Raw genomic sequence first — 12,727 nt, forward strand, 5'->3', positions numbered from 1 at the left:
GTGATTACGCATCACCGTAACACGACTCGCCGCTCGTGACGAGGTTTCTCTCAGTTTAAGGAAGTGTGTCTATTGGAACCGGTTTTTGGAGCGTCGCCTCCGATAAACTCGCCAAGTGATGACGTCGGTGCGTTCAAGTCCATTTTAAAGCTTGTGCTACTTTGCCGGGCAGCGTTAAACTCCATTACCTATAGCCCACGCCAATACGGTGCCGTCTCAACCCGGATATCTTCACCGATTCCCGCGCACGAGGAGTCCAGAAATTCGGTGGGACCCGGATATTGTTCACCGACCTCTGAACAGGGAGAGCCTAATCTGTAGCTCACCCGTGACCCGCCCCAGAGCGCCGGCCTCAGGCGGATTGGACGGGGAAGAGCGAGCGTCCCCGCGGGCAATCGCAAGGTGCGGCTGGGTATGTGTAACGGCTGAGTGAGTAGGCATGTATGCGGCTGTTATGTGACCGCCCTGTGACGGACGGGGGCGGCGCCGCGGGTGCCGCAGCCGAGCACCGCTGCCCGCCGCTTCGACAGACAGGTGCCGTAGTAAATCGACACCGCCAGACCGGCCGATAGGCTATCGGGGCGCTGTTCGATGTCACGTCCCGCCCACCTGCGCTGCCGCCGAGATAACTACCGACACCGACACTCGGAGGGACCTGTTCGAACAGGTCATGGGACAGACCTGTCGGATCGCTCCTGTCAGTCGGAAGGATTAAAGAGACTGCTCCGACCGACATTCGACCGTTACCACCAATAAACTCTGGCTGAACGCAGCAGTGGTGAAAGGGGGTATCGCGTGTCGCGGCCACATTCAGGAGCCCGGTTGATGCTGAATTCAGCGCCAGACGCCATAACTCGGTCCCAAGATTCTCGCGATAGTGGTCATTGCCACTCTGTACGGGGTGGCCATGATAAAGCCCAGCATCGGCGACCCACACGTTGATCGCAAGCGGAGCGCGAAAGATGTTGAAACTTGAACCTGTGCATCGACTCAAATTGCGGCTACGGGGACTGTACGATCATACAATTCATCTGGCATCATAGCGACATACAAATCGCAGTAACTGTAAGCTTCCTGCTCTGGGATAGCTTCCTATGCAGCACTGCAGTTTCGACCGGCTGGTGTTAGCCTCTCACCCTGTAGTCGAGGTCACCAGTCGCCCGGACTGCAGTGGACGCAGGCGTCACCCGCGCCGCAATGACGGTGGCAAAATCGCCACTGCGCAGGCATTTAGCCACTTTGACACAGTAAATAAAAATCCTTGGTGCCTGACAATAGCTGCTTATGCATGGTAGCTTTGATAAAAGTTTGACCGCATCATGTTTATACCGCCTATAATTCGTGTTTCACATTGCCCATAATTTCCCTTTTACCGCATTCTGGGGACTTCACCGGTACAAATTACTTTCTGGGAAAAGCCACAGCCCACAGCAGCAGCTGCTGAAGCCTGAATACCTTGGTAATCGTAGCTGTTATCACACGCATGGCAGTCGCAAGTCAGCCGCAGCCCAATGCGGTCGCTGGTAGCGTGAAAGGCGTGTCAACAATGAGCGCCTCTTTGACAAACGCACCGTCCTAGTCGGGGACGTTTCTGACCGGAGCTCCACTGCCAACACTGTTCTTAGGTAAACCACCACTGTGAGTCGCAAACGCGGCGCTGCGTCGGCAGTTCCGGCGCTGCGGCGGGTTTTTACCAGGAAATGGCGCGGATTCTGGCCGGCTGAGTCAGCGGGGGATGATCGGTCAGGTCGGAGGACGGAGCGCCGTCGGCACCGGACATGTCAGGTTAGCGAGTGGTGCGGTCAGGGAGACAGTGCGGCTCCGAGAGGTCCCCTGGGGGACGCGTCACCTGCCAATCACTGCATACCCGCGGTACACCGCACAGATAACAACTACTGACGTACGGAGGGACAGATCACACGGCTCTCAGCCAACCGAAGAGAGGACATGTCGCTATAAAACATACCATCACCCACACAACACAGAACGCACACATCACGCGGAGAACACAATGCAGAAACCGCAGTACGTCAGAATGCCCGCAGTAGGGACGGAGCCGGTTCTTCCCTGGACAAATACAAGCGTGGAGAAGGAGAGGGGGAGAGAGAGAGAGAGAGAGAGAGAGAGAGAGAGAGAGAGAGAGAGAGAGAGAGAGAGAGAGAGAGAGAGAGAGAGAGAGAGAGAGAGAGAGAGAGAGAGAGAGAGAGAGAGAGAGAGAGAGAGAGAGAGAGAGAGAGAGAGAGAGAGAGAGAGAGAGAGAGAGAGAGAGAGAGAGAGAGAGAGAGAGAGAGAGAGAGAGAGAGAGAGAGAGAAGACAGACAGAGAGGGAGATGGACAGAGGGAGGGAGAAACAACAACAGTGAGAAGAACACGACGGTCATCGCCAGCCTGCACCTGGGCTTTGTGGAACCTGAGCTGCGCAGCGGACTTCGAACGTGCAATGGGAAATCGATTGCCCCCTACCGCCAGCCGCGATCGCTCCGTCTGCTCTGCGGGATCACGCCGTGCTGTCCCCGATCACACCACCTCTGCTCCCAGATCACGTGCGTCAGCTCGTGACCATCGATTCAGGTCAGCCCCACGAGACAGCGCGCCCAACGGCGCAAATGGGCATACATTGACTATGGTCGGTAATATAAATTGCATGATACTGGTAGCACTCGGTATTATAAAGCGTAGCAGATGTAGTTAAACCATTGCTGGATACGTTAGCTTACTACATACTCGTCCAGGCCGATGGGGCGAGGAATACGCCAACGATTTGTTCGAGGTAGAACGAGACGAATTGCCCGTTGCAGGTTATTCGAGATAGAACTCTTCAGAATAAAAAAGCTCGCTAGCCTTCGGAGACGCAGTGACTAAGCAAGGTTTTAAGATTTCGGCCTTCGGGTAAACCAGTGACCTCTGAGGTAATGCTAACGGTCCTAGGATCAGCTTCTTGTTTTTGTGATTACCATCAGAACAGATAAAAAGAGCCACACGCCACGCCTTCTCATCAGCAGCCAGGAAGACAAATTTAGCCAAGTTTATTTCACAAAAAAATATACGAAGGAAACTCCTCACAGTTGACTGGACTGCCTATATCACAGAAATCATATGTCTTGCCTTTTACCTTCCTGTTGTCGCACATGTGCCAAACACCCTGGTAAGCGTTCGCTGGCAATCTTCACTCAAAATAATCCAAAACTACGCGTCAAAGTAACGGTTTTAGTCAAACGAAACAGAGCCAAATCCGATACAGCGAAATAGCGAAAGACAGATGCGGCTGGCTCATCGGTAGGTATTGCTCTGAGAGAAAGGGGCAGATCGCGGGGCACTAGGCACCACCAGCAGAGAGCTTCTCAAACAGATCATTGTGAGCTAGCGAGGGCGAGCATTGAGAAATTCACCTCCGTCGGGTCCCGCTGCATGAATGCCTTGACCACGTTGGCTGCGTCCGACAGGAAGGTCTCGGGCGAGCTGGGGCCGTGGTTCACCGGAGCCGGGCGCCTGCCATCTGTCGGACACAGAGAGAAACTCAACTTCATCATCCGCCGTCAGGATTGGCAAAAACGTGGCTAGGGCATGTAACTGGAAAATGGCGTTCACGATTTATAAACTTCATGACATTTTCTTAGATACAAAACCTTAGCCGTCGAAAAGGAACTTCTTCGAAGAACAACAGCATCGCCTTATGCTTCCGAGAACTAGATTTAACAAAACATATTATTTCTATGGCAAGCCACACAGCAGTGGCTGCTGTGTGATGATCGACCATCCAGCCGTCGATCGATCGACCGTTGGACTGATCGACCGCCGACCGATCGATGCCATCCACTTACCGAGCTCGTACAGATGACCGTCCACTTGGACAAACGAAATAAAGTGCTTGTCCAGCTTGTCATCACGCGACGGCGTCTCCGTCTGTCCCTCGTGACTAGCGGCCTCGTGGGCCGCCTCGAGCTGCTGGAACTTCTCCAGTGAGACTGCGCGCTCCTCCGGAGTCTGGCCGGCCGTCTGGCTGAAAAACTCGGCCAGCGGACCGCTGCTCAGCTCCAGACTGTGAACACAGACGGGGAAGGGGGGGGGGGGGGGGTGAAGAGACGAACATGGCTGCCAGCGGCTCAGTTTGCACTTTGCAGTCCTTCATTATACGAATGCGCTCGCCGCTCAGATATTTTCATCGGATATGATGCATATTGCATATATGACCACAATGTGATCGGTGATGATGATGATGATGAATTGGGGTTTTTGGGCAATGTGATCGGTGGTTAAACGGAAGCGTCAACGATGCACGACGATAATGTAGAACACAAAATCATTATCAACAGGCTGGTTTTACGATCCCTTGATGTTTTTGCGATCTTCCTGCAGGCTTCCATTTCCCAGCTGACAAGCCATAAGTGAAGTACCGATATGACCACCCCACCCCGTCCGCTACTCACGCCTCCTGGTTGTTGGCGAGCGCGTGCATCAGGGCGACGGTGCCGCAGGCGTTGCTGATGGTCTGTCGCATGAAGTACAGCTTGGGCGACATCACCTGGCCCTCGGCCTTGATCTTGTTGTCCTCGTTGGCTGCCGCCGTCTGGGCCTGCAGATAGGAGGAGGAAGTGAACACCTCGGTGCGTATAACACACCTAGACGAAACAAATTCATAGTGACATTGACACAAGTAACCCGCATTGGTTTCAGTGAGCAGCAGCAGTACTTACCACCTCAGTGAGTGGGTAGAGCAGCAGGACAGCCGCCACTGGCTGCGGCACCATGGCCAGCAGCTCGGGCTCCATGCCGAACACGTCGGTCACTGCCCACTTGGCCGACAGTCCCAGGTTGTAGAGGAAGCTGTTCATCACTTCTGGGTTAGACTCGAGCGGCAGCCAGCGAGTCTCAGCCTTTCCGGCACCGGTGTCTCCAGATTCATCAGACATTGTTATGGCTGACGGGCACAGACACAGACACATACCAGTTTTGTCATATGTCATTCACAATGGCATTATAAAGGAATGAATTACCAGTATGCTTCTAGTCCTCTTGGCTCTCATTGGTGAACAGAGCATTGGTGCATAACTTAGCTACTTCCGAAGATATCGGGATAAAAATTCCTAAATTGGATAATTGGCATGTGTTCTATCAGTTCACATATATTGTTTTAAGAAGAAAAAAAGAAATGTACTCAGAAAAGGTCCGATCTACAATTGTGGCGCCGTTGATACAAATATGCAACAGGAGATATTGTAGGTTGAAGGTTGTAGGTTTTTATGTTCTAGGTTGTAGCCTGTAGGTAGTTAGAATTTCAAATGATGTATGTATGTATGCATTGTTCTAGGTTGTGTTAGGTTGTAAGTTTGTAGGTTTTAGGTTGTAGGCTGGTAGGTTTATAGGCCTTGTAGGTTGGTAGGTTGTAGGTTTGTAGGATGTAGGCCAGACTGGAAAACATCCATACACTACGCCGGACGCCCGTGAGACCCTTTTGCACCGAAATTCGGCACAAACAATTTTGCGCTGAAATTTCTGCATGATAGGCGCCAAAAATTGGGTACCTATTTGTGCCAAAAATAAGCCACCTTTGTATATGTATGTATGTATACATTGACATCAAAAGCCTTCCACATATGGCGTGGCGATTATGGCTTACATCCAAGCATAATAGGTAACAATCATGCTAAGCCTATATCAACCAGACGCAGTGTTCCGGAGACTTGGACGCTCTCCAATGGCAATGTTTGACCGTCGGAATAAAGGTTTATTTCCACGGAGACCCGAAACCTCAACACGTTTAGCGCACTGTAGCGTCGTGCCGTGAAACAAGGCCGGAGCCGGAAGTTCCGGGGCCACAAATATCGGCGAAGCGGTGTGTTCGAGGCTGGCAGCCGGCAGGAGCCAGCGAAGGCCGGGCAGCGGAGAAGCACGTGATCAGGCACATCAGCCTCTTCTCGGCACACGACGCAGAGCGCCGCGGGGCACCGCTTGCCTAGGCACTGCTGGCACGCCGCGGAGTGGAGACAGCCGATTCGGTGCAGTACTGTAGCGAGCGGCCCCAGTGGCCCGCCCTCATCTGGTGCACCGAAACGGCGTCCTATCGGTCCTCTCCGGGGATAGGGAGCGGCGGCGTGCTCCCAGAGAGTGGCTTGAATACTGACTCGGACCAGTTGTCGCGCCATTGATGCGAGGCTGTACAATGAACCGCCTTGGTCAGCGAGCGGGCGTTTGAGGGTAGGCCAGGGCGGCCGCTAGTTTCGCCAGGTCGTCCGCGCTCTCATTCCCCTCGATACTGCACTGGGCAGGAAGTAGGAACCCACTGCAGTATTACTTAACGACGCTCGAACAATACCGCCTCACCTGGGCGGCCGCTCCCGCTGAGTAAACTCAAGGCGGCTCGCAAGTTCGAGCACGCGACGACCGGGGCAGAGATGCCTCGTCCCGAAACCTCTCCAGAGCCGCCCGCAGAGCAAGTCTGCTGCTAGGTTAACCAAAGTGCCGACTAAATTCGGTGACTGTCTTTCGGCAAAAAAATATGCGGCCGTCCTGCGCTGAAAAATTCATGCGCTGCCATGCGCTGAATTCCTCGCATGCGAAAGGTACGCAGGACAATCACTGATTTTTTTTACGAAATCCCCGCCACTACAGCGGACATATTCAGCATAACAGGTATTTATTCCAGTCTGGGATGTAGGTAATAAGGTGATGTTAAGTCAGGCTTGATTATGTTTTTTTTCTTTTATTTTGCGCCACGGTAAGCATGATAATGATATCTGGATTCAGGATGTCAAAAAGTGTAAGAACGTGCAAAACTTATGTGTGAAAAGTGAGTCGGACTCCTGAACATTTACCGTAAAAATTATAGGAGAAACTTCAAAAACATAATTGATTTTCCATGCTTATGAAAATTCAAAAATTTTCAAAACTTTGGAAATCTAAGATAGCAGTGCGGTAGCTCTGTGTATCTTGGGTCCTCTGATGCAAAGAAATTGGATCTAGCAATTCAATTTCAATTTTCAAGTTGGATAACCTTTTTTAGGGTAAGGGATATGCCCTGAGTGTCAAGACCATCTTTCTCGATCCGCCCTTGCCAAGTAAAGACCCACTCCCCAAATGAATATGTGAATCGTAAGAAATCACAAACCTCACCGTTTTAATTAACTCGTATTCGTAAGTCCAAAATCTAATTATCCTCTGACACACCCAGGATAACTGTCACAGGAATGCGCTGTTGTGCTGCGCCGGTAAACAACAGATCAACGCAAGGTACCAAAAATCTAGAATGATGATTACGGGAATCGGGAATCAATGACGTCATTCTAAAAGAAATTAATGCTTTGCACAGTAAAATATCAAGATAATCACAGTCAATGTCATTAACACAATTATTATAAGCAATTTACATTGTTTTCTTTAAAAATAATTCAAGAAAATACGCATAAATGATCAGTTTATAAATATTACCTCTGATGTCATTCAAACAGAATAATTCGCTTTTGACTGTTGACGTAAGCTTTTACAAAAATGGCGCTATTGCTACGATAAGCACATCGACTTGAAAACAGGGTTACCAAAGCTTGGGATTTGTCCCAAGATCTTGGGATATTGAACCCGACCTTGGGACCTTGGGATTCAACAGCAAACCTTGGGATTTGTCCCGAGCTTACGACTCCCGCTAATTTTAGCACATTTTTCTAATCATTGGAACAAGGAAAAGTATGAATAAAGACCAAACAAAAGAATCAGGAACACATCTAACACAACTTAATTGTTTTTTTTTTTGTAAACCGTCCTTTTTGGCCGAACACAACCGAGCGTTCTTTCGTTTGGTTTCACTGTACCTTACCAAGCAACCAACGAAGCACGAATAAGTTATCCTTATTTGACGCGTCTTCACTTGGTTTCTCCCGTCTCAGCTCTCAAGTGAGGCAGTTAGCGAAATACCCAGTGGCTTCCGCGTCGATTAACACCCGACCTGGCCGCCTGTTTGCGAATTGCGACGCCCGACGGATCGGAGGCGGATCCAGCTCAGAGTTTTTTTTTTTGGGGGGGGGGGGGGCAAACCATAAAATTTATCGATTCTTTCCATGCATCGTCCATAGGCGTAATGTTAAAATTATGCCGTTTGGGGGGGGGGCAAATGCCCATTTTGCCCCCCCCCCTTGGATCCGCCACTGCGACGGATCATGCTTCAACTCGTATCGTATTGCGGCCGGCGGGCGGCGGCGACGCCCTCGACCCGTCTCGAGTTCGGCTCGTCTTTCTGGAGAGTGGAGGGTGCAGGCTCAGAAGGTCAGAAGTCAGAACTCAGTGTCGTCTGTGAGGGAACGTGCAAGGGAGCGACTGCGGCTGTGTCTCTGTACCTATGCCTGCGTGTGTAACTGTGCCGAATGCAAGATTTGTTAACGATATTGATTTATTTAGTCAACCAAAGATTTGAAAATACGTCAAATACACTTTGTTTGCTCTATATTTGGTTTCTATAAACCTTGGGATGCACATTGGGCTTTGATCCTGTCGACCTTGGGATATGGAGCTAGATTTTGGGAAATTCGCGCGGCGATCTTGGGATTTAGAAAAATTCTCGTTGGTAACCCTGCTTGAAAATTTGATTTTTATGAAGCAATTCAAGGCATTTATGTAGCTCGTTGATGTGCGAAGTAGGGGGGTCTGGGAGCTTTTGGAGAGAAATAGAAACGCTAGGAAAGTTTTGATTAAATTTATTTTTATCTTCAAAGAGTTCACGCCAGGTAAATAATCTTCCTTACAGGGTTGTGTCGCTTATGCGCTTACCTATGTTGATGTGCAACGAAAATAAGCCTAATTTTGATTATTGGGTAGGTACTTCATCTGGTCATCTGTAATGGTCATGTAGGTTGTAGGCTGGTATGTTGAGGGTTATTAGGCCAGTAGGTAGGTAAGGTGGTTTTATTAGTAGAGCAGACGTCATACGATGGTTTTCCTTTGTAACAAAATCTAAACAAACCTAACCTAACCTGACCTTACCTAAACTACAGCCTAACAACCTGCAAACCTACCCTACAGCCTACAGACCTACAAGAACAGCACCTCTCCTCAGATGGAAAACCTTTGTGTGACTTCTACTATAAATGCAATTAGGGTGGATTATGTTATTATATTTTTATCAACAGACTTCATCTTCACATTTAACCAATGTTCTGTGATTCAGCCTTCAGGGTTTCCAGAGCAATGAGCAGTATCATTGCCTAAATAACATTTCTAGAATTAATGCTTGCATAAGCCTCAAACAAAGTTTTGTTTTGTTTGACAGTGTTTAGGTACCTACCTGTCAATTTATTAACCACCTATATTAGTCCTAGTTTTATGCATAGCCATTATTCTAAAAAGGTCATTGGACAGACATTTTTGTGTCACATGCATCATTCAGAAATTACCTATTTGAATTTTGACTTAGATTACCATCTGTGCAATGACTGCTCATGTAATGCTCATGTAAAGGAATGACCTAATCATGTGAAGTGAAACAGACTAGTACAGAAAACTTTTGAAAATGATCATACTAGTCTAAACTATCAGCAAAGGGGAAATAATCAACAACTCAACCCTTTTCATTGCTTTCTAGTTATTTTCTAGTTATTTTTCTATTTTTTTTCTAGTAATTTCTATTAATTTTCTAGTAATTTTTCTAGTAATTTGAACCAGGTGAGTTGTGTTTAATTAAAGTTAGGTATACCTTATCAAAGATAATTAATCCTATACCTGTGCCATTTGGTTCTGTATTTCCTGGTTGTTTTCTGACTGCATGCTATTCTTCCAGATAACCTGTTGCAAAAATGTCTGGGTTTTATGATGACACCCAAGGACAGCAGAATTATGGATGGGGAGAGTACAACATGGGAGATGACACCAATGGATTCCAACAAGACAACATGTAAGCTACTTCCAAATGTGCCTAAAGTAAAATATAAACGTAGGATTGTTTTCCGGTCATGAAACCAAGTCGAGCTTTACACCAAGCCAACTTTTACACCGAGCTCCCAGCTCTAATACTTTTGAGCTTTGGCATCACCTTTTGATTTTTTTCTTAAATAAAGCATCTCATGAAAAGCCCAATATCATTTTTAGACTTATCTGTAAATTTTACACCAAGTCAAGGTGCTGTATTCGAAAATATCGTTTCCGTTAAAACCGAACTCGTCCGCCAACCGAGCAACTTCACAACTACCACTTCCCGTTCTGTCCGCCAGGGGTTTCCAGTCGTTCGACTACGGCGGCGGCGGCTCTGCCGACCTGGGCGGCGGCGGCGCCGGCGCTCCGGCCAGCCCGTACCTGCAGCCGGAGCCGGTGCCGGCCTACTCGGGCAGCCTGCTGACCCCGGACCCGGTGTCCGGATACCCGGAGGACGGCTCCGGCGGACAGTTCGACCAGGAGCCGCCGCTGCTCGAAGGTGGGCGCCGCTCGGGCAGGGGACTCGCCGCTCCAGAGCGGTACTCGCCGCCCATCGCGAGGGACACGCCGCTGATCGGGATGCTGTTTGGGGGCCGTCTGCATCAGGATACTTATGTTTCGTCCCTAACTGGGAGCTGCCTACTTGAATGTGCTACTAAGTGCCATTGGTGGGCTGAGTACGACCCATGCGCCTCATTGTCGAATGGCCTCTAGCATAAACCTCTATACTGGTCTACACAGGTCTCTAGCCACCTAGCGTGCTCTCGTGGAAGCTGCGTTGACAGCGGTGACTGAACAGCGCCGGGGGTGCAGGAATACCGGTACGATATCGGTACGAACCGATCCGTTGGTGAATGGGTCGTAGAGCGAGGGGCACATACCCGTCAGAACGAATTTAGGGACGTCTGCTTTTTAGGCGGGGAGAAGTCATGAAAACGTTGTTACAGGACAACTTTTTTCCTGTGACTCATAAGGCAGATGTGCCAATAAGCGAGCATTTGCTTGAGCGCATGGGCTCGTGTACGGACAGATTGATAAAAACTTTACCTCGCATCCATAACAGATTCTATCGATTCATAGAATCTGTTAATCGATTATATGATTTTTATCGATAGTATCTGAAAGAGGCTCGCATCATTTAATATCTGAAAGAATTAAGCTTTTGATTCCAAGCTTAAGCCTCGGTGTTGATCAATTTCACACTTCAGCCTTAGGTATATCTTTATGCTTGGGCGAGGATGTGTTGATATCGTCACATCGCATTTTAAGTGGGCTTCGAGTAATCGTTTCAATGTCCATTTTTCGTGAGAAAAATCTTCCCATGATTGCTTAGATTTTGCGAATAGCATCGGTGTAAATTAAAAGCGTTGACATTTTTATCTTACGTGAATATTGCATATTAAGAAATGCATATTCATATGTAGTCTTTGAAGCGATTGTTAAGCAACATTGCTCTTTTTGACTGGCTTATTGGAATGAGAGTGATGTCTGACTTTTGATAATTATATGTTTTATGATTTGACCACGCAAAGGTTTAATCTGCAAACCATGTTTGCTTCCTTTTGCGCAGGAAAGCTCTCGTCGTTATGTTGATGAGTATAAGGGGTCGCACTCTGTGTCTAACGGCTGTGCAGGCTTTATCTCTCCGGACGTCTGAGTAGGAAATGATCAAAGCTTGTGTTCCTCGTCCGCATAATGGAAGTCTCCGTTTCGAATGAGGACGGGCTGTTCATATAAAGGAGACGATGCCTCATAATGACATCGCGCTGGCTAGAAAGATGTCCTTGAAGCAGCGAAAAGAAGTAGAAAATCCGGACGTTGCGAGCTCACCACAAATCCTCGCCGGGCGTACTCGTGTAGTGCTACCGTTAGACAGCTGTGGGACGAGGCCTTTTACATGCCGGAACGAGTCAGCTGTTTCCTGAAACGGCCGCCTGAAATCGGATGACTCTGCATTTGAATTCTGGGATGCTGCGGTGCTGGGTCAGTCAGCCGGCTCGCGACCGCCGCGGAGTCTGACTGGTCGCCGACAGGCCGGTAACGCCAGGGCTCATGGCTGGTTAAAGGCTGATTGAATTAAAGTTGATCAAAGAAAAGTTTGTGCGAAGTTGATTTTGCATAATTCAATGTATCAAGCCTGCTCGCGTCAATCTGCAATATTCAAAGCAGTTTATGTTGAATAAGGAAAGTTCGACTTTCCCGGAATCCACATCGTATTTTCTGCACTATTTTCGGTGTAATGAGAAAATTCTGTGCAGGCTTTTCTTCCATGGACTATTTTTACTTTATTTTAAAGCGGCGAGCCCATTTGAAGTTCCCCAACTGATTACCTATGCCCGGGAGCGAGTCATTAACGTGATTTCGCTAATCAGATTAGTCGCCAGGGAGGATGAGAGAGGCTCATTCTGCCGGGCTCATAGCTGATGAGACTGGGCGGGCCGGTGGGCGGGCGTCTGAGACGGCCCACCGGCCGTCTTCGCTCTCCGGACAGTCAGCTGACTACCGTGGCATGGTTCAGGACTGGCAGAATCAGCTGAGTACCGTGGCATGGTTCGGGACTGGCAGAATCAGCTGTCTACCTTGGCATGGTTCGGGACCGGCAAAAGCAGCTGACTACCGTGGCATGGTTTAGGACGGGTATAGCCAGCCTTTTATCAAGTTCAGGATTGGCAGACGTTCAGAACTATCTAATGGCGCTGCCGACCTGCAAATATGCCGTCTGGCCACCAACGGTTCTGATTCAATTATGTGTCGTCTGGCTACTGATAATTTTTCTCTTTAGGTGGACATGCCATAAAATGATTGCACTGTATTCAAAGCCAGGTCATCGAAGGAC

At 48.9% G+C, this 12,727-nt stretch overlaps 2 protein-coding genes across 5 annotated transcripts in view; one reads left to right on the top strand and one right to left on the bottom strand.

The window, feature by feature from the left end:
- Positions 1-3,009: 3,009 nt before the first annotated feature.
- LOC122378581 (ubiquitin carboxyl-terminal hydrolase isozyme L3-like) lies at positions 3,010-7,232 on the bottom strand. Of its 2 annotated transcripts, none has more exons than XM_043359813.1 (5): positions 7,111-7,232; positions 4,695-4,918; positions 4,428-4,573; positions 3,822-4,039; positions 3,010-3,496 (listed from the first exon to the last, which is right to left on the bottom strand). In XM_043359813.1, exons 2-5 carry the CDS (start codon positions 4,908-4,910, stop codon positions 3,351-3,353), a joined length of 726 nt encoding a protein of 241 aa, XP_043215748.1. In that variant the 5' UTR covers positions 4,911-4,918; positions 7,111-7,232; the 3' UTR covers positions 3,010-3,350. The 2 variants fall into 2 exon arrangements, with proteins under 2 accessions (XP_043215748.1, XP_043215749.1); XM_043359814.1 differs by having other exon boundaries at positions 7,123-7,211.
- Positions 7,233-8,528: 1,296 nt separating this feature from the next.
- The window catches only part of LOC122378583 (protein YIPF5-like), a 118,978-nt gene continuing 114,779 nt past the window's right edge, over positions 8,529-12,727 (top strand). The window contains exons 1-3 of one of the 3 annotated variants that reach the window (XM_043359817.1): positions 8,529-8,711; positions 9,761-9,874; positions 10,191-10,390. In XM_043359817.1, the coding sequence (XP_043215752.1) occupies positions 9,777-9,874; positions 10,191-10,390 (298 nt within the window). In that variant the 5' untranslated portion in view covers positions 8,529-8,711; positions 9,761-9,776. Of the gene's footprint in view, positions 8,799-9,760; positions 9,875-10,190; positions 10,391-12,727 lie in introns of all 3 variants that reach the window. The other 2 variants (XM_043359818.1, XM_043359819.1) reach the window with 2 other exon arrangements.

Source organism: Amphibalanus amphitrite, unplaced genomic scaffold, assembly GCF_019059575.1.
Source record: "Amphibalanus amphitrite isolate SeventyFive unplaced genomic scaffold, NRLGWU_Aamphi_draft 000062F_arrow, whole genome shotgun sequence".
Lineage (NCBI taxonomy): Eukaryota > Metazoa > Arthropoda > Thecostraca > Balanomorpha > Balanidae > Amphibalanus > Amphibalanus amphitrite.